At 34.8% G+C, this 27,389-nt stretch overlaps 3 protein-coding genes across 6 annotated transcripts in view; 1 reads left to right on the forward strand and 2 right to left on the reverse strand.

The window, feature by feature from the left end:
• Positions 1-12,429, reverse strand: part of LOC135141481 (alpha-1,6-mannosyl-glycoprotein 2-beta-N-acetylglucosaminyltransferase) — a 40,007-nt gene extending 27,578 nt beyond the window's left edge. For both annotated transcript variants that reach the window (XM_064072614.1, XM_064072613.1), the window contains exon 1: positions 12,150-12,429. The gene's annotated coding sequence lies outside the window, so the exon portion shown is untranslated. The remainder of the gene's footprint in view (positions 1-12,149) is intronic.
• A 4,564-nt stretch (positions 12,430-16,993) lies between these two features.
• Positions 16,994-25,643, reverse strand: LOC135141858 (solute carrier family 41 member 3-like). 3 transcript variants are annotated; one of them, XM_064073401.1, is made up of 8 exons: positions 25,454-25,643; positions 20,988-21,121; positions 19,565-19,728; positions 19,315-19,511; positions 19,082-19,261; positions 18,739-19,030; positions 18,538-18,688; positions 16,994-17,751 (listed from the first exon to the last, which is right to left on the reverse strand). In XM_064073401.1, exons 3-8 carry the CDS (start codon positions 19,725-19,727, stop codon positions 17,199-17,201), a joined length of 1,536 nt encoding a protein of 511 aa, XP_063929471.1. In that variant the 5' UTR covers position 19,728; positions 20,988-21,121; positions 25,454-25,643; the 3' UTR covers positions 16,994-17,198. The 3 variants fall into 3 exon arrangements, with proteins under 3 accessions (XP_063929471.1, XP_063929472.1, XP_063929470.1); XM_064073402.1 differs by lacking the exon at positions 25,454-25,643 and adding an exon at positions 21,913-22,030; XM_064073400.1 differs by lacking the exon at positions 25,454-25,643 and adding an exon at positions 21,493-21,587.
• The window catches only part of LOC135141855 (voltage-dependent calcium channel subunit alpha-2/delta-3), a 92,917-nt gene continuing 89,057 nt past the window's right edge, over positions 23,530-27,389 (forward strand). The window contains exon 1 of the mRNA XM_064073393.1: positions 23,530-23,628. The gene's annotated coding sequence lies outside the window, so the exon portion shown is untranslated. The remainder of the gene's footprint in view (positions 23,629-27,389) is intronic.

Here is a 27,389-nt window from a genome sequence, read left to right on the forward strand (position 1 = left end):
AAATTAACTAAAGACATTTGAAATTCATTTTGAATCCGAATTTTCGCGAGATTTCTAATCCGCGATAGTATAACAAAAAAGTTCGGATTAGTGCTTATTTTTTATTTTTAATTTTTTTCACATTCTAGATTCTATTATTTTCCACTCCCACTCGACAGAAGATAATTAGCCCCGCCCACCCACCCTGTCGCTATTTCAATGATTGATTTTATCTGCTCTGATTGAAATGAATGATCTTTTACTGAACAGAAATAAAATTAGTCGTTACATTACAATGAGAAGAGGGCGGGTGGGCGGGGCTAAGACTTGCTAAGATATGACTGATTTTAGCAAATAACATATCCTTCAACAAACTAGAATGCAGGTGGGCGAGGCTAGTGTTTGATGAGAAAAAAACTGATTTTGGCAAATAACATACCCTCTAAGAAAAATAGGGCGGGTGGGCGGGAACAACATTTTATAAAAAATGATTTTGACACTTTTGAAATTTTCGACCATTTTTCAACCAGTTTCGAAAATTAGTTAGACATTTTCTCGTAGATTTCAACACCCAGAAGTTACTTTAGTTTTCGTTTCTTAGTAAATTCCTATCGTTCTTCCAAGATCGCCAATTAAAATATGGCAATTTTTACAGTTCCAGTAGCAAATAGTATAACAAAAAATTTTACAATTACTGCTTTTTTTTATTTTTTTTACATTCTAGATTCTATTAGTTTGCATTCCTATTCCATAGAAGAACATAATTAGCCCCGCCCACCCACCCTGCCTTCATTTCAATGATTAATTTTATCCGGTCTGAATGAAATGGGGTGCGTGGGTGGGCGGGGCTAGTAGTTGCTAAGATAAGACTGATTTTGGCAAATGACATATTTTCCAAGAAAGTAAAGGGTGGGTGGGGGGGGGCTAGTACTTGCTAGGATAAGAATGATTTTGACAAATGACATATTTTCCAAGAAAATAGAGGGCGGGTGGGCAGGGCTAGCATTTTATAAGATATGACTGATTTTGAATAAATTGTATTACTAACAAATATTTAATATGCCAGGGGTCTTTAAAAGTTAGTTTAATTGTTACACATATCATAACCTATCTTTCTAAATTCAAACACAGATAACCCATACTCAGACTATGTTGTGAAATTGCGAATTCATCTTGTTTATACATATTTGGTCTGGCGCGGAGTGTCAATTCGCACTCCTCCACCAATGATAGGAAGCGGAGACTGGATTAACAATTGCTCCCAAAATATAAATCCATTGATAAAGTGCAAGGCTGTGCCTGTTTTCTAGCGAGTTAGTATGTCAGTTACTGTCTAAAACTAATAATCAGAATTTTTTGAAAATTAGTTAAACAGAAATTTAATTTTGCGAATTTTATTATTATTATTAAAATTAAACTGGCCAAGGTATGAGAAGAAAAAATAAAATGAAGAAAAACGGCAAAAAAAGCTAAACATAAAGAAAGCGCTACGAAAAAAATTCCTTGTAATTCTAATGCTTATTCAATTGTTATAAAGCAAGATAGTTTTAAAATTATTTATTAATCGAAAAAGGGCACAAAATTGCGTGGCGAAAGGGGATTTTAAAAAACCTTCATAGAAAGAGAATAGAGTATAATATGCGGCAGGTTCTTTGAGCATACGGCTGTGGTACAAATGTTTTTTTTTTGCTGAGTGCTTTTGTGCGTCTTCCAGATAACAAAAATTGCTCTACGGTTATACCGACCAGACAGAACTTTCCTCAACCCTGAAGTCGCCTTATTTTGAAAAACTATAAACATAATAATCTCTATAAAATAACAACCATCAGCATAAATATCACCCCCGCAACTCCTGCACCATGGGGGCGCAGGGTTGCGGGGGTTATTTAAAGCAGATAACCAAGGGGAAAAATGTACTCTCAGTAATAATAACATCGAGTGTTTATGTTTAAAAATTGATACAGACGACAGAACGACGGAAATGGGAGATCACTTTTTTCTTACTCTTGGGGTCACGAAACGTCGAGAAAACATTACTTGTAAGCGGGAAAAAAATTGGAATATTCTATATGGGTGTGTAAGTTGAAATTTTATAGTTTAGTGCTTTGTAGCCCTTCTCTGAGGTCTCAATTTTCCCAATTGCCGCTATATTTTTACCGAGTCGATTTCCAATCGTCACTAACCCCGTTGTCGTAAAATTTTAGCGGCTGCGAAAGCAAGGCGACAAACCGCGACTCGGGCGGATGGTTAAGGTCGCGCCAGAAATCGGGGCCCGCTTTTGAAATGCCAGTTCATTGTTTAAATTAGCTCGCCAGTAAAATTATTTCGATGTGCATACTTCACAATACAACCGTAAGGCGCGTTCGCCATTCCGGTGACATGATTAAAGCTCCTTAATGCTTTCGTTTTACAGAACGGGAAGAAATTGTTTTTAATTAATTCTGAAATCTCAGAAGGGCGATGAGCGGAGTCTTATTGAAGCAGTAAATTTCTTTCGCCCTTTATCATCGGCTCTGTATATTCTAACTTTAAAGCGATTTTCTAACTCCGTTGTGACGGCAGAGAGAATAAAGGGAACGCGGTGCTATTACGTTACGTTGCAAATATTTAAATATATTGTTTGCTTTCTGGTGTTGTGCGTGGCATAACAACTATTGTAAATTACATGTAATTCTAAACGTGAAGTTAATCCGGTGCTAACAATGGTTCGTTTCGTGGTGTTTTTAAAAAGGACGAATTTTATTCATTGTTTATCAAGCCGTCGAATCCACGTTACAGATATCCTAGGAGATCCATTTAAAGGACAAAAATATCCTGTTCAATAATTCTGAAGCGTCGGGCGGAGGACAAACACATATCGTTTCTGTCACTTTCTAATAGAAAATTTATCTGTCTTATATTTAGACGTGTCTCTAATGTCCACTTCGATCAGGGTTTGGAAGAATTTTACAATATTCGAAGGAAATGACGAAACTAAGCTGTTAAAATTGAGGTTACAGAATTCTCTGTTCGTACATTAGAACGTACCTTAAACTAATAAAGAACGCCGGTCGGAAAAGCCACACTTCACAATTAAATTCCGCTTGCGGACTACAAGCGAAGAAGTAAAATCCTGATTCCGGTGAAGGTATTTTCTGTTTCTTAAATAAGTGAATAATGGATGAGATAAGAACATCCGAATTAGTTTAAATTGACTGCACTTGTGCTCAGAATGACAAAGAGTTTGGAAACCTCATGTGATCCCAACCAAGATTTAACGAAAATGTCAGGTGGCAATGCAGTCTTGGAGACATTTAAATCTGAAGGGAATTCCATTTCGGTTTCGAATTCCGATAATAATGCAGACATGAATAAAAATGATATTTTCTACACGTGGATTCTTTATCTTTCGCATAAAGTGCATCGTGACCCACAACTGCGTTCTCGGTATTCTCTAACCCTGACATTTTAATGGAGAATCCATCTCAACATTGACATTCTACGGAATTTTGTTAAATTGGATGTAAACAGACACGAGAAGCCTTTCACTTCAGAAATTAAGTTTTTGTATTAAGCAAAAAGCTTAATGAGTTTGGACGGCAAGAAACGGGGAGAAAAAATTTCGCCTGCATGCAATTCCCCTTGTTACTTTAAATGACACGCAATTTAAGGGAAGTCCCGGGACGCTTTACCAATCAGAAAACGAACTAGGACACATATTTAATGTGTGCAAGTTCGTATCGTAACTTCTAGAAAATGAAAAATTGGGTCCCCCGTTTCCCTATGTCTGATGTTTGTTGGTAAATGAAAAAACGATAACCGAAATTGTTTGATCATCCCAACAACAATTTTATCTCCAAATCGACATTTAAAATGTGCAGAATTATATCTATGTATCAGGAATAAATAATAATGCTTAGAGATGAACAAACACTGAATAATACATTTTTTGGGTACAATTATTTTACGACCAGAATTGTTTGATTCGGTAAATATACATGCTAAAGGAATATTAGGACAAGCCAGAACTTTGTTAAGTAAATGAAATAAAGTATTGTCATATTGGTATATTGATTTTATCGGATAATTTGATGCTGAATACGTACTACGGAAATTCGTTATGCAATATTTTAAGGGTTACGTTTTAAGTTATTTTTAACATATCATTTTAATACCGATAGATTTTTGACATACTTACAGTAGTAGAAAGACTATAAAAATACTTTTTCCCACCCTCCTTATGGAAAAACGAAACTTCGAAAAAGTGTTAATTTAAACAGCTGAGTGGAGTATTTAATACAATAATAAAATATAAAGTAATACCTGATAATTAATATCACTGACCATTATTCTAATTAGTTTTAATTAAATGAACATGTTTATATTACTCTACTAACCATTATTAGTAATTAAGTTGGGCAATTACAAACGAACAATTCCAATTTTGAGTTCATGAAATTAATTACAAGTAAATATTAAAACCATTGTTGCAGGTCAAATTTAGTCATAAAACAACATAAAATACACATTCTGAATTCCGGGTGCTAATTATGACTGAATAATGATTGTAAATCTTTGTTACGTACTGCAAATATATCAATATTATGGTCCTCGGGTGTATTGGTGACATAGCTAGAGCATTGCTTTCGCCGTTTTTAAGCAAAATACGTTAGGTTTTCTGCTGTTAAAAACCGGAAAGTAATTTAGGTAGTAAATAACATAATAATTATTATGGACTGGATCAACGTATCTCAACTGAATCATCAGTCTAGACAAAAGTCCCGTCCGAAGTACCAAAATATTATAATTATGGCACTGTTGCCCTCGATTCCCAGAAAATACTTGTTGAACCCACCAGATGATCCAGACATATTTCTGGAAAAACCAGATTGAAGCTTTCTTTCCTACACAATAACTCCTACTATGTAGTTCAAAATTTAATACCTTCTTCTGTTTTTGATAATTTTGCTCGAATTTGATTGTCGTTATTTTAATGTTCACGAGATATCTTATTTCATTTTATTTGTGTGATAGATACGAAGGTTACGAGTCCAGATTATCTGAACAAAATTCTGCGGTCCCACAAGGTTCTGTATAAGGGCCTGGTTTTTTTTATGCATATCAATGAGCTGCGTATTGAATTATTATACGAATTATTATTATTACATTATTGTCATATTATATGCACACTGACCGGCAAAAAAAACCGGCCATTCTAAAAAATTTCGCAAAACCACTTCAAAAATTAATACTTTAACTAGTGATCGTTATTTTATTAAAAAACCATTCACTATTGACACATGATGTACAAATTAGCAAAAAAAAGAAGACAAATAAAGGCAGAATTAAATTTAATTTAACAAAATAACAGCGTTTATTTGATAAGATTGATTTTGGCAAATGACATCCTCTGAGAAAATAGGAGGCGGGCGGACGGGGCTAGCAATTGCTCAGATAAGATTGATTTTGGCAGATAACATATCCTCTGGAAAACAGTGGGTGGGTGGGCGGGGTTAGTACTTGGTAAGATAAGATTGATTTTGGAAAATGACATCCTCTGAGAAAATAGGAGGCGGGCGGACGGGGCTAGGAATTGCTCAGATAAGATTGATTTTGGCAGATAACATGTCCTCTGGAAAACAGTGGGTGGGTGGGCGGGATTAGTACTTGGTAAGATAAGACTGATTTTGGCAAATGACATATCCTCTGAGAAAACAGGGGGTGGGTGGGTGGGGCTAGTACTCGGTAAGATAAAACTGATTTTGGCAAATGACATATCCTCTGAAAAAATAGGTGGCGGGTGGGCGTTCCTAGTATTACTTAAGATAAAACTGACTTTTCTCCTATTAATCTTGTAAAAACTATTTCTCCTATGAATCTTGTAAAATCTACCAGAAATGTACAAAATATGATGAGCTTTTACTTGCGATTTATCACTGCATTCATATTTTTTAAATTTGCTTTTACAGGTTTCTCAGAAAAATTACTGAGTTGATAAAAAATAAATATGCAATCAGATTTAAGAATTTAGCTCGTGACTATGGAAATATGCAATTTAACACCGTTATGTTAGGATATGTTATCTGCTAAAATCAATCTTATCTGAGTAATTGCTAGCCCCGTCCGCCCGCCTCCTATTTTCTCAGAGGATATCATTTGCCAAAATCAAACTTATCTTACCAAGTCCTAATCCCGCCCACCCACCCACTGTTTTTCAGAGGATATGTTATTTGCCAAAATCAGTCTTATCTTAGCAAGTACTATTTGCCAAAATAAGACATATGTTGGCAAGTACTAGCCATTATTTTCTAAGAGAATACTACTTGCTACTACTTGCTAAGATAAGTCAAATGATATATTCTCTAAGGGAATAGGGGCGGGTGGGCGGCTCTATCACTTGCTCAGATAAGACTGATTAACAAGGGCAAAATCAGTATTATCTGAGCAAGTACGCTCACTAGTTAAATTAATAATTTTTAAGTTTGGTTTTGCAAAATTTTTCAGGGTGGCCGGTTTTTTTGCCGGTCAGTGTATATCCGTAATATAATAAGCCAAAAAAACGAATCGAAAGTTGTTTCGACAGAACTTCCCTCGCACCCAAAGTACAATGCACATATCCAGGATTTTCGAATTGAGCTTTACTTTACACGATTTTGTGATGACGTCATCAATATTTTTGCAAAGACACGTATATCAAGTTGGATTGGTGCAGTGTAATCGACAAATAACAGTATTGTATTCACAAAATTTTCTGAGAAAACGGAGTGAGCCGTTCCTGATTTAATCAATAAAATAAACTGACTCATTCACGAATTTTTTTGAGCCACCTTTTTAAGCAAATATACAAAATATGAATACAATGATAAATCACAAGTAAAAACTTTTGCACACTTTGAGTAGAATTTATTCGGCAAAATTTTGAGATGACGTCATAAATTTTTTAGGGGGGATGAACAAATAACTTTGATCAAAAATTTACCATGCTTATGATAATTTTAAAACATCTGCAAGATTTCAAAGCATTCGATTTTGTAGATTCAAAATTGAATTGCAAAATCTTGTCTTATAATTTTGATTTTTTTTTTCAAAAATGTGGACGTTTCGGATAAAAAACAGGGACTACATGTTTATGACTACGTTATTTTATACGATCTACATGATATTCCTAATATAAATACAAAATTTGACAACAATCGGTCCAGTACTTTCGAAGATTATTGGTTTAATAAAAATCCGGACAAACGGACAGACAGACAAACGGGGGACCTATTTCTTCGTACTCTAGGGGTCATGAAAGGTCGAGAAAACATAAATGTAGAGTCGCCCGACGAACCCGATTACGCTCAGGGAGTAAAAAAGGATACAATTAGATCTTACGTTCCTGTCGGTCTGTCTGTCTGTCTGCCGTCTGTCCTGAATTTTATTAGACAGATAATCCCCGAACTACTAGACCGATGGCTGTCAAATTTTGTCTGCATATTAGGAATCTCATGTAAAACAACTATTTTCTAATCAATGGATCAAACAATAATTACTTTTTAAAATTGTTCCAATTTTTGAGTGGAGACAAACTTGTGATATATCAAACAGTGGAAAATTGTCTCCCTTTTAAAACTGTTTTTAACTTATTGACGATCTAGTCATTAAGATGCGAGTCCTGTATGGAATGTAGATTAGGAACGTGATCTTGAGTACGCGGTAGCCACACCTCTGCCTTATAGACAAGACCGTCCATCGTATTTTGATTGTCTAAACCAATTTAAGCTTTAAAATGTATCATAATTTATCAGTTTGATCACATTACTCTGGTAATAATAATAATAATAATATCTACTTTTTTCGCCATAACTGATCGTTGCGGTTTTTTTTGACGTGAAGAATAAGATAATGCAGCTGATTCACAATATTAATTACTTTTTCCTCCCTTGGGAGGGGTACCTGACCTGACCTAACTGTGGAACTTTGACCAAAACGGGTGGTTCCCAAACTTCTGACCCTTGATCGAGAAAACCCGCAAGGAACCCCAGAGGTCCAACCTCTAGAACTGTACTTGGGAAATCCCGAGCTGGATTTACCCGTATAGGACATTGAACCCGGAGAGACCCGAGACCCCCGCACATTGTATCCAGGTTTGTCATTGAACCCACGCTTTGACTAAGACTCTCAAACCAACAAGGTGGAGCAAACTTAGCATTCCCACGAAAGATGACCAAGTACCGAGTCACTCAAACATTGGTAAGAGGATCATTCTCCGTGGTTGCGTCCCAACCGTTCCCAGTTGTACAACTGGGGTCCCCAAGAGGGTAAAAAGATCTAACTCGACACTAGACACTTGAGAAGGAAACGGTTCTCGGAGTCTCACGGGCACTCCAAGATTATCACTTACTTTCAACTTCCGGGGATCCGACGAGGTAGTGGAACGGTATTCGGGTACCTACATGTAGGATTCTCGGACCTCAATGTAAAGTTTTTGACGGTGGAAGCCCTTCGAGCCGTCCCTCTAGTTTGTGTTCTTCGATTTTTTTAATACTGAAGGTGAGGCTAGCCGATGGGTTAACTGATTAGAGAGGGGGTGGGTGGGTGGGTAGAGGTATTCTTATACCCCAAGTGCATCCTGTTTGTACGGTTACGGTATTATAAAATAATGTAATTTGAGAGTTTTATGACACCTTTTCCAGTGCGGTCCCGTGCATCGATCCCCTGTCAATCCGAACGAAGTCTGAGCGAACAATTTTGTTGTTTGTCGTTTTGGTAGGGAAGAACCCACAACGAAGTGATCAAAAGGGAAAACATGCTAGAAAAATAAAAGTAATGCGTCTAAAGAAAACAAGCATGGGCAACAACATCGGAAATAAATTTAATCTTGGAAAGTAAGAAGTGGGAGAAGTTTTAAGTTTGGAAGTTGATACCAAGTTTTTTAAAGTGAAATTTACGAGAAGCCGCGTTCGATAGAATTCTAAGTAAAAATTTATACCGGGGTGTGTAAAAATGCGAAAACTGGCCGGGGGTTGTTCAAACATCATGGAGTATTAATTGAGCGATGTATCTCTGATACGGGCAAACAGTTATTGATAAACAAGTTATAAACACTGCGTACACGTTCCAGTGGCGTATCGTTAAATATGCAACAATTCGTTCTGGAGCAACGACCGTTCTTGACGGAACTGTAAATAGATTCAGAACCGGTGTAAAAATGCAAATGCACATTTAGGAATTAGGTGCAAAAAGTAATGCTATGCTTGCATACTAAATTGCTGGCTGGGCGTGTGCACTCGACGGATTAATACCGTAAGATTTCCACACGACAGAAACAAATTATTACTAACGAACTGAAGGAAACTACCAGTTACTTCAATCACTTTATTTGATGTAGTCTATAGCATATCTCACGGAAATAACCAATTACTTGAACTCGTGGTTGTTGTGGAGAGCAAAATATTCATTTGTTGCACGATTATGTTCCAAACCTTCAATACGAACGTTTGACCTTGAAAGTAAGTTTCCTGCGATAAGAACAAAGCGAGTGTGCAGAAGTTGCAAAACAAGAAAAACCTGTTTTAGAAGAATATATGTCGAACGACGACATCTATATACCAATCGGGCTTAATTTGAAATTCAAATTATAATAATATTACAAGAAAATTCTAATCATCATAGGAAAATCCAATTTTAAGTAGTCCACTTTTAGGATTAGTCACCCTGTATAAATATGAATGCACTAGAAATAAATTCAAGGAGTGTGTAATAATAAGCACTGCTGGGTGTTAACTTAACTGACATTTCTTTGAAGATTCTGCCACACGACACCATTCAAACAATGTTCAAAAAGGAAATGGTGTCGACGTTGAACACATATACTTTCGTATATTTTCATTTATGCGGAAAGTTCGTTCCTGTCTTCTGAAATACATTTTTCATTATTGTAATGAAGCCATCGGAAAACCTTATAATCACGAACCTATCAACAAGAAACTTATTTTAATAATAACGTTGGGCTCAGAAATCGAAATAAAATCAATATCGGCATGGAAAGCTTTAATTAAGCTGATAGAAGGATCTTATTGTAAAACAAAACGGAGAATCCTTACGAAGTCATTTCAACAGCATACTATGTAATAAAACGTCTTAGATATTAAAACATTAAACGTAATTTTAGCGTTTCCCTAATCTTTCAGTACAGCACGAATCAACCATTTAAAACGAATTAAGGTCCTAATAATAAGCTCAAAATAGCCTGCAATCTAAAAGCCATCTTAAAATCGGATTCAAATCTTTAAAAAATCTATACGGGGAGAATGCGACCAAATAACTCCCCCGAAATTGACAGAGAGTAATAATTTAATCATTGTCGACGGTATGTAGAACTATTCCTTAGGTTAAATAACTGAACAAAATTAATTAATTAATTAAATACGACTAAGCCCTCCGCTTAATAACAGTATGAAATGTCTTTGTAATTCCATACCCATCCATCAAATTATTCCGCAACCGCAGGAGTGAAATTTTAGGAAAGATAGATATAATCATAATTAAAATGGGCTGTGTATCAGGCTTCAACATTGTGTGTTAATTCAAGTTTTCCTTAAAAGGCAATTTGAAATGTAAATTTGCATAGCAGTGTTTAAATAAATAAGCAATGTGATAACATATTAACATAATAAAGATTAACGCGCTATTGTCTGACATTATCACTTAATTTGCCAAAATTCGGGGAAACACAACGTAATACAGTATTTAAAAAAAGTGACGGAAGAATGGAACTACCCAAAGACAAAAAACATGTTAGAGAGAGATAGAAAATGTATTAACAATGGTAAATTTGAAAAACAAAAATACGTTTACCATTCGTGGCGTTAGAAACAATAACCTATCAAATTGAATACAATACGCAATTAATGACCAATAAAATAAAACAAGTATTCAATTAGTTATGTTAACTTGAGTTATTTAAAAAAAATTAAATAAAAATAAAACAAGTATTCAATTAGTTATGTTAACTTGAGTTATTTAAAAAAAATTAAATTAGCGCCAATTTGTAGCGCGAAAAATGACAATAATAATAATAATATGACAGCTAATCAAGCAACATAACACTAAACAGGTTCCGCTTTTACTACACATTTTATCACTTTATTCTAATTACCGGCTTTTGTGTGTGTTGTGCCAAGTGGTTATTGCTGTGACTACTGATAATTTTTTCTCTACAATGTACCCATTATCCGTCTGACAATACGAACCTTGACTTAAACTGACATGTAAATGGCACTCACGCATATGAAAAGTATTCCCCAATTATTTCGTAATATGTCGTTATTTCTACTATTTTGTAACAATGGGTCGAAAATTTACCGCAGTTTTATTATTCGTGTAATAATTTTTTTTCGAACTTGAGTCAATTAAGCACGAGCTGGCTTTTCCTATGACTGATTACATTGAGATTTCAATCCAACCATCACCGGGTATTTCGTCGCTGAATAACACCAATTGTAATTGTATTACATCAAATTACGTTTTTGAATTCGCAGTCTTTTGTAAGCGAGTTGTCATTTAGTCCACTGAATTAAATAATTAAACACGAATTTCTAGACGTCTTTTTCAACCCAATTTAATATTTTCGCGAAATCGGGGCACATCATCCTATATCCCTCTCCACAGACTTTAATTGTTTTCCATAAAACTCGAAATGAGATATTTTTATTCATAAAATCATTTGATGTAGCTAATTATCCAAACAAATTATAAAAACCTGTTTGTAATTTAATTTTACGCCATTGTTTACGACAGATTTAGCATAAATAATGAATTGCAAGCAACTGCTTGATTGTTGCAACCTCAATAAAAGAATTTTATTTGAACGAGATTTTTCGAAAATTTGTGTTTGGGTGCTCTGAACTAATAAAAAAATTCTGTTGGTATCCTGTCGCCGAATAATTGCACTACATTAAAATAACAGGAAGATGGTCATATGTCTTCAAATATAATTTGGTAATTTTTGTTGCGTGATCAGTTTTTGAAAGCGGTGTCGTTTTTTTTTTAATTATGTCACTGGAGTGAAGAAAGTGACGGAAAACCGGTACTTAAGTGAAAATAAAAAGTGAGATCATAAATAATTAAATAGTCAATATTTTGAAGAATGTGTTTTAAGCCATATATCAGAATCAATACGCTAAAAATGTGTTTTTTATACTTACTTAAGTTGTTGTTCTATTGTTGTCGGTTTTCGATTTTGTTGTCATTATTTAATTTATTTACAATTTTATGTTGGTTATTCGATTATTTATTACATGACAGTCGTGTGATCGAGGCCTTTTTGGATTTATATCGTCCATGATACATTTTTCTCATAGTTACTGCACATTACACCGTTTTAATCAAGTTTAAGTTATAAGAAATTTTATATTTAAATTTTAATAATACAACAACCATCAGCTGTCTTCGCTACACGCAACAAACACCAGCCACTGCCACCAGACTGACTCACTCCCATACTGTGTGAATGTTTAAAGCATGGAACGTCAGTTTCTGCACGTTAGTGCCCTCTGTTAGCAGCCGGCGTAGGATAATTTGCTACGTTGTAGATCGCTGCAAGAAAAGACGAATAAATTAGGACACATTTTGAATCTAGAGGTTATAAACACATGTTTTCGTCCCGGAACTTTATTATTACAATCCAGAATCTGCGGGTAACAGATATTATCTAGACCGAATTAATATAAACAAACACCGATTTTATCAATAGATGAATTCGATCCGTACCAGATAAATTAACCATAAATACAGATAATTGATAAGCAAATAAAGATTTTAAGTAGCTACTACTGAGAAGTGTTTGATAATGTTTGATTTCCTACGGGTTGAACTCCCCGGAAAGGTTACCTATTAGAAAATGAACATTCTTGTATCCATTATTATACAAGTACAATGAATGCATTAGTAAGTGACACTACGAGTGAAGACATAAGAGGCGTGGCGAGCGATAACAAACTAGAGTCCTGCATATTGTATTAAACGGTACTTGTGGAGCAAACACAGCTGACATCGCCCATAACAAACGTGTTCACAAAATCGCTATTCCTACAATTTTTTTATTTGTAAATGTAATACAATATACAATAACCCTAGTCTGCACCACGTTGCCACATTATCGCGTCTGACGCGTATTCGCATAAACCGCGGTCGCAAAACTAAATTATTGCAGCCATTATGTTTAACATAGATAAAAATCACAAAGAACACGTTATATATCATTAACAAGATATATAAAAATGAACGCAAGTGCAAAATATACCATACCTAAAATGTTAACATAATTCACTTGTTTTAGAATCGTCATAATTCATCGATAAAATCTATTGTTTGAAGATACCTTACCATACTTTTTTTTCATATTAAAGAAAATGATACCATAAAAGTTGTCATCAATCACATCGTCGATAAAATCCAAAAATAGAAGTGGTCAAAGGTTGAAACCTTGTGGTGTTCTTGAAGATGTTTGTAGCTCCTGACCAAAAACTGTGTAGCACACGTTTAGAAAAAAACTTGTTTGTATATGTATTGGTTTTCGGTGGGAGTGTGTGGGAGAGCACGCGTTTTCAGTGCTCTGTGTTTGCTTGGTGTTCTAAGGTGGTTTTTGGGATGGATTCCTGGATTACCTGGCGATAAGTGTTTATAATTTTGTTTTGTTTTGTGTATTTTCATATATTTTTTCTCGTTTATCGTTGTTAATTATATATTAGTTTTTTGGTTTCGCTTATCCCTTGGAGGTTTAATTATCTAGCTTGTATAGTTGGTGAAAGTAGTGCCCTTATGGCGATCAGGTGCAATATATATACCGCAAAAACGGCAATAACTCTTATCACATCCGTTGTGTGATAGTCGATAACGAATGATTCTTGGCGATAAAAAACTCAAGCGAACTAAAAAACTGGAGTCGCGGTTTTTGTAGTGCCTCTCCTTTTTTAGAACATGAAGGCACTAAATTCTGCAACGAAAATCATTCTTATCCCAAAGACGCTGAGCAAAACATTTCTAAAACAAAGTCATGATATCAGCGAAGATATTCTTGTTTTTGTACAAAGTTGTATCAGTTACTTGATATTTATGAAGGTGAGCGAAGAACCACACGCCCCCCGTTTGTCGGGCTGGTATCCTCAGCACTAGACCACGAGGCCGCTTATTTTTCTCCGCTTACCAACGTGTTATTGTGCCGCCAAAATGTATGTCCCTAGAAAGAAACATCGTAAACGGGTTTATCCATCTTGGTGCACTTCAAATATTTGCAAAATTGAGTTATAAAGCATAATATTTAAAAAATATAAAAAATCAAAATCTGCTTATTATTTGCTGAAATTTAAATCTTTAAGACAAGAAATTGAAAGAGATATTGATGATCATTTTTACTGGCAAATCTACTATTGTCAAGTATGGTTATTCTATTGAGGGAGAACTTATAACAAGATACACTTCTATCAAAGATTTGGGCATTTGGTTCGATCAACAATTGGTCTTTGATCTTCATATTGACTTTATCAAGCTTCTTGGATTCATTATTCGTTCTTGTCGTAATTTCACTGATATAAATTGTTATTATTTCTATTGTGATTGATAAGTACCATTTGCTTCCTCATGGCTAATCGCTGTAGGTACTGTTATCTGTCCTATGGATGGATATCAGGTTGTGGTGCTAACACCAAAATTTGGATCAGTTGTCGTTGTATGAGCTTCTGATATCCTAGTACCACTATTTACCTACACGCAACACTCCGGTTTCTAATTAATTACTAATTAATTACTTCTTTAATAATCTTCACGTCTCTTTTTAAAGCTGACTGATAACGGGTTCCTGTTAAGCAGCTCAATCTAATAATAATAATAATCTAGTAATAATAAATATGTTTGTGTATAAATTAATACATGGTGAGATAAACTGGTCGAAAACTCCTCATACATTTCATCATTTTATGTAAAATTCCAAGTACTGAGTGTTGTAAAGTTGGTTGCCTAATTTACGATTTCTCATCTTAATGTGAGCAACATTCGAAGATGTGTACTGGGAATAATGAAATTGTCCATGTTTCTTTATTATTAAAGTAATACTATAAATTGATACATTATCTTTGTATATACATTTTAATATTAAGTATAAAATCTTATTCATCCTATAAAATTAGGTTCTGAATCATATTCAACTTTTCTCGGTAATTACCCGGGACTCTATAATTTTTCAATGTGATTTCGTCATAATCAAATTAAAAGTCCGCACACCACATTCACAGGTGACGTTATATATCACCGCAAAGTTGTGGGAATCAAAAAAATCGGTACTCCTAATCTCAACGTTCACAAAATTTTATGCACATTATTATCAATTGGCGTAATATATGGCGATTTTTGTCGACCCTTGCGTTATGTGCCCGAATATTATTAATATAGGCGGTGTGTAATACCCATTCGCACAGAATGAAAATTAAAACTCGCCGTAGTAAGTGACTCAATCCTGCCGAACACGGCGCAACGCGACCACAGTCTAGTTGTATCAGGCGGCTAGGATGTGTGGTTTCCATGGCAACGGTGTAAACAAAACGTGTGAATCACCGATGATTCAGTCTCTGTGCCCGGCTCTTATCAGCAATAACGTATTTTGAATATTATATCCAAGACACACATCTTTAGATGTAAGTGGATGTAAATTTTGATATATTTTATGCACGTGGAGCGAGATAAAAAATTACTTTTGATAATTATTTAAATTTCGGGATAATTTTTTAAATGTTGAAAATTACTATCTTACGTTGTCCACTGGGTTTGTAGACGTTGTAATTATGGGGGGGCACGTGCCCTTGTGCTCCCCGGCACCAGCCGCCTCTGCCATTTTCCACAAAAATGTTCACAAAAATAACGAAACGACGAGCCAGAAATGTAACACAAAATGAATAAAAATCACACTGACAAGGTAAAGGTGGCGATGGCGCATGCGTGAGGGGGAGCGCGAAATTTAAAATATTTTAAAGTTGGGCACTCTCCTCTTGACAAGTCCTCGTCACAGATTTACTGTAACAGATTGGTGCGTTATTTAAATAAATATTACACCCAAACTATTAAAAATGTTGCCAGTTTTGAAATTACTGACATTTGCGGCCCATATAGTACAAAGTTAAAAACAGATCGAAATCCCTTGAAATTCAGGGCAGCTTCATGAATCGAAGACGAATAACTGTTACGAGTGAAGATGAGCACAGTTATTTGACAATCCACACACACACACAGCTGACATCGCCCATAACCAAACTTATTCACAAAAACGATATTCCTATAATTTTTATTTATTTGTAAATGTAATACAATATGCAATAACGCTAGTCTGCACCACGTTTTTTGGAAATGTTATAATAAAGTATTCTTTGTATAGAATTTAGCTTTGAGAGTCCATTTTTTCTTTGTAGAATTTAAAAAATGCTTTTATAAAATCAGTCGCTCAGTAGTGGAGTTTGTGCCTCCAAAATTAAATTCTTTAAAGTTCCCTTGATCACTTCACAATGAGGACGTTTGAAGACTCATCAAGGTTTCCATCCCTCCTTGTCTTTCTAACAACTAAAGTCAAGTCAGGTAGATATAAATTAGTTGCAAAAGTTGTCATTATAAATACATTTTCTAAAAAGATTAATCATTACAAGGTTAAAATACGCAAGGGCAACACTGGGGGGCGGAGAAGATTGAGCCAGTACTTGTAAGGTCCCCCCCCCCTCCAATTGCCTTAATTCCTGATGTGTTTTAAGTAACGTATGGTACTTAAAAAAATCGAATTTATTACTTGGAGGATCTAAGGACACCAATGAAAGTAGGTGGTACTTTTACTGAAGATTCTTACACCAATCGGTTGTTTTATCGATCGCAAAACTCCTGATTCATTTCATCATTTTATGTATTTAGAATTCCAAGTCTGAGTGTGTAAAGTTGGTTGCCTACTTTACGATTTCTCCGATCATGAATATCAGCAACATTTGAAGATGCGTTTTGGAAATAATGAAAAAATAAAGATTGTCCATGTTTGGTTTATTACTAAAATTGGTGTTACAACTTAATAAAATAAAATTACTGGCAATAGGATCACATTTAAATTTACAGTTGAGTGTAAATTCAACGTATGTAATACTATAAATTTGTACATTATCTTTGTATATACAATTAAATATTAAGTATAAAACCTTATCGATCACATAAAATTAAGTACTGAATTATATTCAACTTTCCTCGGTAGCTACCGGGGAATAGTCTTGGTGAATTTCCCTTAAGAATATAAAAGCGAGAAGTAGAAGACTAGACCCCAGCAGATCACCCAGAGCTGTCAAATATGGAATCGAAGAGTTGTCCGGATCTATCTTAAACCTCCACATAGTGTGTATCATAAGGTGAGCGATATACAACAATAAAACAATTTGTATTAAACTAACTCCAATGTACGAGAAGGCAAACGCTGGGGTCACGCACGACACTCCATCATTGTAAATAAGATCAGCAACGAACACAAAAACTGCCTGCCCTGGGATCATCAGAAGAATGAGGATTCTGGCGGACTTCGCGGGCAAAACTCCTCTGATGAGCGCCGTCCATGGCCAAACCCACTGCTTGGTATGTGGAGGGATCACACCCATCAAGGAAGTTTTGTGGAGCATCGTGGCGATGCGACTCGACTGGACCGACACCAGGTTGCCACCGATACCGTTGATGATGGGCTGGAAGACCACGAATCCAGAGAACTGGTCAACAGCGGAGTCCAGTACCAACCCGCCCATTCTGCAAAAAGAATAGGTAAATGCACGTTCAAGGTTGCAGACGTCAATACAATTAAAACAAAAAATGCCAATATTGCAGACCATAACCGTAGGAAATTTTGTTCAATGTCATGATCTAACTGACGCTGTATTGTTTTGGCGAGTTCCTGGTCGGGCAAAAAACCCACAACCCGGAGCGACCATCCCTCGACTTCGAAACTAGTTCGCACGGAAACGAGGATCAAACTTGAGAGACAAAGTTTAATTGTTGAGGGTAAAGTTTTAAAGTTTCCCGAACTAGTTCGAAGAGGTATTGGTACTTCAGTGACCCTTGTTGTCAAGTAGTATAAAATTAATGGCACGCTAGTTTGAAGAAAAAACGCGGAAATATTTCCTGAAGATGTGTTAAATGTGAGGCACGATTTTGTTTTCCCACACTGGTTTTCAACTGCTAATTTATACATTTTTGGAATTTCAGAGTGACGTGTGTGCATAATGCGGATTACGAATTACTAAGAGCGCGAAATTAGCTTTAATTTATTCGACGAGTATGGTTAAAGTTATGTGCAATGTTAATTTCTACGCGATTCGTTTCATATTTACTCGTTCCATAAATTTTTTACGATTTTGCGAAATAATTGACGTTAAGTAGCGCGCAATTCGGAAGCTTTGTAAAAATATAATTGTACAAAGTTGAACTTTGTAAATGCAGTCACTCGTGGTCAAAATTGCATACTTCCTTTCTAAACACTTGCAATTTGCGGTAAACTATACATATTATCAACATGCTAAGAAAATTATAACTTACCCGCTAATAATAAGAGCGCTGAGAACTGGAGTCCATCCGTGAGTTAGAACTTTTTTTGTGTATTTGTTTTTCCTGACGATGAATATCCATATGGGTAATATCAATAGAACGTAGACTCCCACAATGACTATCATGACCCATGGGTATTTGTCTGTTGAGAAAAGTATAAAACGACGCCATTTTGCAACAAGTCGTACTAACCATGAATTGTATACAGCAAACTGGCCCACGTGGACAAGACTAGAAGTGACACAATATCTCCAATACTAGCTGCAAAAGGAGTGGCAACATTGTCGGGGTTCAACTTCAGTTTATGAGATATGACTATCACTGCAGTTAGTACAAAATCTAAGATGAAACAAGACATCGTTGCCGTTAGCACTCCCGAAGCCGACAGCAACAACGCGTGTCCCCAGTCGAAGCCGCCATTGACTACCGCAGACGCCGCCACAGCGAATATAGCAACCAAACAAGACGCAACTATAGCTTGTACCTAAAACGAAGCAATCAAATGAAACATTTCCGAAATTTTTTTTCATCTTACTTGGACCAACCCGACGTTACCGACCACCATTTTGAACAACTCGCGCTTAGACTCCATGTTGCCGAGGTTAGCTTGCGTGGATAAACGGGAGGCTAAACACGTATCCAGGTTGCCTTTGAGGCCGATTATGGATGGCACCAAGATGTACAGAGCTTTGACTTCTCGGAATACTTCGTAGTTCTAAATTTTTGGAAATTGTGGTTCCAGAAGTACGAAAATAATGAAAATCTTACCTCAACGTTGCCCAAAACGATTCCAGCACCGATTGTCCCGACTCCTGCGATCATGAAAGGAATGAAGACTTGTAGAGTTATAGAGTACCACCGTTCTTGTTCTAGCGTCGTGGCGTCTATTTCGGCATCGGATTCACTAACGGTGATGGATTTTATCGACTCCAAAGATTTGCCGTTGTATAGAGATTCAACTTTAACTAAATATACGAAATTGGGTTATTTTGACTTTAGTTTGATTTTTTTTAGTTACCATTTTCTGCTTCCATCTCTTTGGTATTAGATAAGTCTGGCGATAGACCAACAATCGTCGACACTGTTAACTGATTGTCTGTCATTTCGGGAACTTTGTCTGATATCACAGATAAAGTGACATGTGGGTCTAAATTGTCCTCAGAATATGGATACACAACCATTCTGAAAATGTTCATTGTAATTATAAATCGGAGCATAAAATAATAGATAGTTCATAATCTAGATAAACTAAATGACAAGAAATATCTTTGGTCCAACTCTATGAGAGTTTGTGGTATGGAGTGCAAAATTGACACCTTCTTGTTTTCGACCTACTTATTTGCTAATCTTGAACGAAAAAGCATAAAGTTTATAAACCACAAAACTTTATCGCGCATAAAATAATTTTGTTGTTTATTGTTCTGTTATGGAAAAGTATTTTGACCAATTCGTATGACTATTGTTACGAAATTAAAACTACGTAAACACAGTTCGATTATTTTCCTCTTAAAATCATTAAATATATCTGAAGAATAAAATAAAATAAAGCACCAATGAGCTTGTCACGGTAGCAACAGCCTTAATTTTTTAAATAGTAACGTTGAAGTGAAAATATTCTTTTATCGAAATATAGTAGTTTTGTTACACTTTATTATCTGAAGTGGAGTGAGTATTGTATAGTTTGTGTTTTTGGCAAGAACAAGCCAGAGAATGGAAAATGTTTATTGTAAAAAAATGGATCTAAATTAATTGTGTAACCTCAGAAGATATACTGGGTACTTTTGTGGTTATAATGACTGTGTAATGGATCACGAAAACAATTTCAATTTATATTGCGAATTTAGTATTTACATAATGTGGAAATAATGGTAAGTTTTTCATTGATTTCTGAGTAATTTAGAAAAATGTGCATATTTTAACTAAATAATAGTTACGTGAGAATGCGTTCTCAATTACCCATTATTTTTAAAATTTTGAAAAAAGATAATGTTGTATAGGGTACAACAAAAGCATGGAACCAAACGCGGTTCCGCCTCTTTCAACTGACTTTTGATAGAACTGGGGTTTACATTTAGTTATAAAAAACTAAAAACGTACCTCATGGAAAAATTTAAACCATTGTATAACTACACCAGATGTGTGGTATATGATTTGTGGTTTCTAATATATGTAATATCGCTTACATAACGCGGAAACGACGATAAATGTTCATGAATATCCGAGGCGTGCATTTTTTTTTAACCACAAGGTAACTATTGACGCGTTTCTTCCCTCGAAATCATCACCTTCAGTATCGATAAAATAGTTCATTCCGTACGCAGAAAATTCGAAACTCATAACGAGTTTTCTCTCTCGTCACACGTCCAGAATGTAACGCGTAATAGTAGTTTAGCCGAGGGAATGTGGTGTCGGTGTTAATGAAAAACATAAATTATACTTACTTTTCTGTGTTTATGGATTTGAAGTATGAATAGGTTGAATTCCGTCCAAAACTTCTCTCGTAATTTCACTTCTCGTAAATGCGTTCAATTTTCGATGTGAATGAGTCCTTGACGACCATTCAAAAAGATTTAATCTAAAAGAAAATCTTCCATGAACAAAGAAATACGGAAAATTATAATTTAATTGGCATAAAGTAGAGTCTAAGTGTAATTAAAATTGTGTTTTATTGTCCCAAGATAAGTTGAATGCAGTAGTAATAACAACGGCAACAATATTTATGTTTGTTAATTCCGCGGTGAGTTCTGCGTCAAAATTTCAAGAATTCGATATGTCAATGAATTTGTTATTTGCTTTGTCAGATTCGTGTGAAATTTTTATTTATCAAAACACAAATGCAACAAATACAACGTAATGACAAAACTCAACAAGCATATGATTTGGAAAAATTGTTTATTTGATAGGACGAGGAAAATTACAATAGCACTTATCTCATAGGATATTTACCTTAAACGATTACATTGATCTTCGATGAGTATCTTCGATTTAAAAAAACGCACTACTGCTTACATTTTGAGTTTTCGTAAACGAATGATGCTTACACTTTTGAATGATACTTATATATTATAGATAAAGGGAATTTTATCTCGTTTCCAATTAATAGTTTGATTAACTATCAATTTAGAACGGTTCCATCATATCTGATTTATTTTTTGCCACCTAAATCGATTACAAAAACGTTGCTTAACTGCCACACAGAAAATTCGCTTTTACCGCCTTACAACATCTTGCGGTTAAAAAAAGGTTTTCTTTTCAAGAACGTTACGCCATTGTGCTCACGACAACACTCAGATAAATTCGAATTAGATCAGCTTAGACTAACTGCTTTCCTTTCAATAATTATTAACTAAAGAATATCGTACTTACGAGGTTTGGAAGACACTTTTGTTTTGTGACAAGATTTAAGCACAATTCTTCTTATAAGTGATGGCAGATAACATCATAAATGGCCATTTAATTGTTAAAAAATGTATAGATAAAATCTTGACGTTTTCGTCGGTTAAAAAAAAATGTATCAACTTCTGAAGTGTTGATAAAATATCGGCATCTTGTTTATTCTTGCACACAATACAATTCAACGTTGCAACACTTTCGCAAATGGCGTCATATTGACGTAATGAACACACTTGAGACTGTATAATGATCATTGTTGCATTTTTTGAAGTAGGAAATAGGATTGAATTGGAAAAACAACAGGTAAGTAATGTGAAAGAATGTGAGAAATGACGATAAAGCGGAGGTTATATGGAAATAACACTGTTGGAAGGAAAAAGTGTTTGTAAAATGCGCTTTATAATTTTTTCACGTCGTACGTCATCGTTGCAAAATTCTTTTATTTGTAAATCCGGGAACGGGTTTTACAACGAATTTGTTCTAAATAGTCAAAATTAATACATGCTTTAGAATATTACGTGTATTTTACAACAATGATGGAGGTTCATCACGAGATGTTATCGTGTTCGATAGCAATCTTAGAGGATTATTTTATTAGTATCCTGATTTGTGATTTTTGCACTTAATAAACGTACGTCGGTTTGTTTGGAGCACTTTTGCGTAAATGATGCATATTTAATTTTCGTCTGGCGAGTGAGTAATGGGTTAAGCTACCTAATAAAAATAACAACAGTTAATTAAGTGACGATAAGAAGATTTATAGTAAACACGTTTTATTGTGGTTTTACTAAGTGAAAACAGTTTCGGGAAATTAGAGAATGCTTTCCCAAAACGATAACCGCGAAAACAAGCATTTTACGATACTTTCCTCCGATTATTTGCAATTTCCGCTTATATGCGACAGTTCGGAAGTTGGCCGAAAACAAATTAACATATTTTAATCAGCTATAATTTCCCTGTTACGGCCACTTTCCGAATTTTACAAGTGGCGCCCGAAATCATTTTATTTATCGATAGATCGGAAACGCTTCGACGTGCTTAAGACAACGTTTCAACTAATTTTCGATGTAAATTGAGGGATAATAGAACAAACAACGTAATTTTATGGTAATACGTTATCGACCGATAATATGATCGCGGCAATATAACGATTTTCAACCACGATCGATGCTATAAACAACAAACGACAAGTTATTTCATCGCAGTGATGTTATTTACGCGAAACAAACGCTTTTTATTGCCCAGATTTATACTTTCTAATCAATCGTAGAGTCGACGCTGGGTAATTATAAGCTATTTACGCGCCACCTAATGCTTCACAATTACACGAAAAATTTTCCTTCGACTGAATATCCATTCATAACTACTGAGATATTGTGTAACTGTCATACACGTTTTTATAATTTTCGTTTAGCAACATTTAGTGCTTGGGTATTTCGTCGCACGCTCTGTTATCATATTTATCAGAAAATAACTCATAAAGTAAGAAGGAAGTTTATAAAATCATTAGGACAATAATACCTTCACAAACACTCGGTTTTTGATGGATTTACAACAGGTTGTAACACATTTGACAATGTTTTTGCGAAATTTGACTTAAACGTTGTGGATTACATATAGTTACAGTACAGATTGATCTGGTCGAAGTGTAGTAGAATCCAATTCATTATTTAAATTCTAGTGATTGAGGTAAGTGCACGATACTTAAAATTTTTAACTCATGTACACTTCGTGTAGCAACAATTATGTACTTTAGTTGTACAAAAACTTGAACTTTGTGCTTCCACTCCCGATTAAAAAAATATATCTAGTTCATTTTTTAATTCACAAGTGTCATTTCAACTAAAACTCGTAAAAAACAAAAATGCAAGTAGAAACTAAACCAGGTCTACGATACAACATTTATTAAATCTTTACGACAGTTTATAAAATTTCATTAACAAGTATCGACTGTACTTTATGACCGATATCAGGTTTTAATAGTACGATAAAATGTGTCCGCTTTATTTTTATGAGACGGCGTTTATAAAATTTAAAATAGTAACACCGCGTCTGGATCGAGTCTACTTTGGGTGAAACGTCAACCGACGAAAATAAACCAGGTGTACATAGGTATAGCGGACGAAATATTATTCCGTCTGTTCTGTGTGCGTGATATTCCTTTACATTTCTTTTTTTTATCAGTTTATTACAGCTATTTTATTCCAGTGTCCAAGCAAATATATTTTCTCGAGTCATGGTAGCGTTGTCATACATTAATTACCTTGAATCTCGACACTTTCTTATTTTCGGTTTGCTAGTCATTTTTCGTAAAAAAGTAATATTTTTATTGTACAGAAACTAGCTAAATCGTTGTGTGGAAACAGATCAGAGATCGTTATCACAAGAACCATCTTCGTAGCGATTATTGAACTTTCGAACGTTACCTTTGTATCTGAATTGAATTTAAAAATATCTGCAGCGATTGTTTCATTATTCCAGCTTATTGTTAAATTCGTTGGACGTTGAAAAAAATAACAATTAAACAATGGAAGCGAAAAAAATTGATGTTATATTGTAACGCACACAATTTCACGATTAAAATTGAGGAAGCGATTCGTAATTTATATATGACCTTTAATTAAAATAAATGCGATATAATGACGCTAATGTACGGGCTGTCCGCAAACGGAGACTTTTTTAAGGGGTTCGTACGTGTGGTCGTGGCCATGAACCACCTAATATTAGTTCAAGTTGATTTTTCGCTACTACCGGAACCCTCAAGTTAACTTTGTTATTTAAATAATTTCCCGCAATTGGAAGGTTGTAATTCTTGCGATATGAAAAGAGAAGAGTCTTTTGTGTTTACCGGACGAGATAAACTTATGTATGTCGCGTATCCTGAAAATATTCCGTTTATTAGAGAGCTAATTACAATGAAGTGTTTTTTGAGTTGTTGGTGGTGTTATCACACACGAGACTGATATTAATAAATTTTGAAAAATGTTTACATCGAGTGATTTCTTCCGAACAATACCGTTATGTATATATACTCTATTTATCATCGCACGATAAATCTTATTAATTGTCCGAGTTCACATGGAAATATTCCGTAGAATTCCAGCCAAGTAGCTTTTATCAGAATTCTTTATTTTAGAAAAACCGATCACGGAAGAATCTACTACTTTTTTATCGTAATTTAGCGCATTGTCATCTCTGTATTTTTTACACTTTTAATTAAAATTTTTCACAGTCGATAATTATTTACCTACTGAAACGATTTTAATTACTGTTATCAAATCGCGAGACTGGCGGATTTAAGTAACAATAATACAGCTCCAATTATTATTACTGAGATAAAACTGTCATTATTTACTTAAATTTTACTCAAAACAAGACTCCGTGGGAAAAGTAGTCATTAACGCGAGACTAAAAAGCGTAATCGAGTCAAATAAATTATCGACGTTAATGAATTAAAGATCGTGTAATGAGCACAATGTGAAGAAAAAATCATAAATAGTAAAGTAATACTTACGAAAAAACTTTCAGAATAGCCAGTTTTACAGAACTACACAAACACGTGCACGACAGACAAAAACCACGGCCAGCATTCGCACTGGGTCTAGTATAAGTAAGTACTAAACCATAAGCGAAATATCCCAGGTACACGCAGGTACTCTTGAAAATTGCTAGATAATAGATTGTGACGTCAGACACTGTTTGGATCTTAGTTACGTCTCTGTAGTTATGCGCTCAGTTATAGGAGGAAATTGTGGACATCCCCCCCATCACAAGGAATAGCTTTTCGCCCCAGTAACCTTCACTTATCCTTATTACTGCCACGACTTAAAAAACCTCAGATATTTTATTTTGTAAAAAAAAAGTGCTAATTTTCTTTACGATACTCTAATTGAGTCATTATTTGACAGATAAATACAGTTAGGAATCTTCAATTACTCGAAAACGGTTGCAGAACGCCAACCCAAAGATACATAATCGTAATTTTCAGATTTATTTTTTTGTTGAAATAGGGTTATTGCGTTTATTACGTGCGATATAGACTAGGATTAGATTTATAGGATTGATCGCCTTTTTACGGTTCCCTTATCTTGGCAATAGCTATGGAGATTAATTTCGCATAACGAGTACGTTTAAACGTTATTGTACTGTATTTTTGTCATTTCACTTTATATATGTAGTTATGGGTGTTTTTATATTTTTCAAAAAACAAACAAAACGGCAACGTAGCACTATATTCAAAATACGAAACGAGTTCAAATCTCAATTTCCAAAAATTTGTATTATTTTGAGACTACCTGGCACGTGACCAAAAATTTGTTTTAAATGAGTACTGATAAATGTGCAGACGGCGATTTTCATATCAAGCATCATTGAGATTATGTCAGTATTAATCCTAATCTGTATGATTGAAAAATCTAATGATTTAATACCCTATTATAGTTTTTTTAATTTTAAGTAAATTCGTTAATCACGTAATTTAGGGAACTGATTTTTGGGGATGGTCACTTACGCAACACGGTCACAAAAATGCATATAGCTTTAAGGGTTAATAACAAACAGCTGTGTAGTCGTTTACGTGGGTGTTAGTCACTCACACACGTATTTATTAATCACCAAATACGCATACAGTGCTGAAAATATTTTTATTGTTCGAAAAAATCAAGCGGAGAAATGTATAAGAAACATTGTTTATAAAAGCAGATCTGCTGATCTTTGTATCCCTGTACTGCTAGATTCTTATCAGGTGGGCATAGGTATACCGTTTATGACTCTGGCGTTTTCACTGATGGTTATCACACACTTTATGGTTATAAATACACAAAAGGATTTAAATAGACAATATATTTAGACAGTAGAAAGTTTTCTACCGTAGCTACACAATTTTAGACCGCAGGTAGTTATTAAGGGTCCTACTGTACCTGGAAACAATAATAACCTTTTTGGGGATTAGACCTTTCACTAACCGCGGCGTGCAAGTGACCCGATTTAAGTATATTGCAGCGATTAGATTTTCACACTAATATCCAAAATCCCTGAAATTGTTTCCGCTTTAACTAAACATCTTAAAACTGTCTATTTTTGGACATTCATGGAAATTTTCTAAAGCACTTGCCACAATAATCTGTGCTTAAGTGCAGTAATTACAATGGATAAGTGTCGATTACGGGGATTATCGTCAATCACAAGTTGCTGCCGATTTTTACACAATTTCGAGTTTCTCGTCAGCGGAACACAACGCAAAACAGTTTGAGAAATTTCTTAACAAAGATGTTTCGTGGAACGTATAATCAAGAATAGGGAACATTCATTTTGTGCTTTCTCGGAAGGCACTAAACCGCATAGGATTATGATAATGATAATTTAAACGGTTGACCTAGTCTCAGGTTGCTTGGCTCAAAGGAACAAAGGTTCTATGAATCATAATGAATAAATTCCTTAATCAAATTCAA

The sequence above is a fragment of the Zophobas morio genome, unplaced genomic scaffold, assembly GCF_036711695.1.
Source record: "Zophobas morio isolate AGI-343-1 ecotype UQ-CSIRO unplaced genomic scaffold, CSIRO_AGI_Zmor_V1 ptg000044l, whole genome shotgun sequence".
NCBI classification, from domain to species: Eukaryota; Metazoa; Arthropoda; class Insecta; order Coleoptera; family Tenebrionidae; genus Zophobas; species Zophobas morio.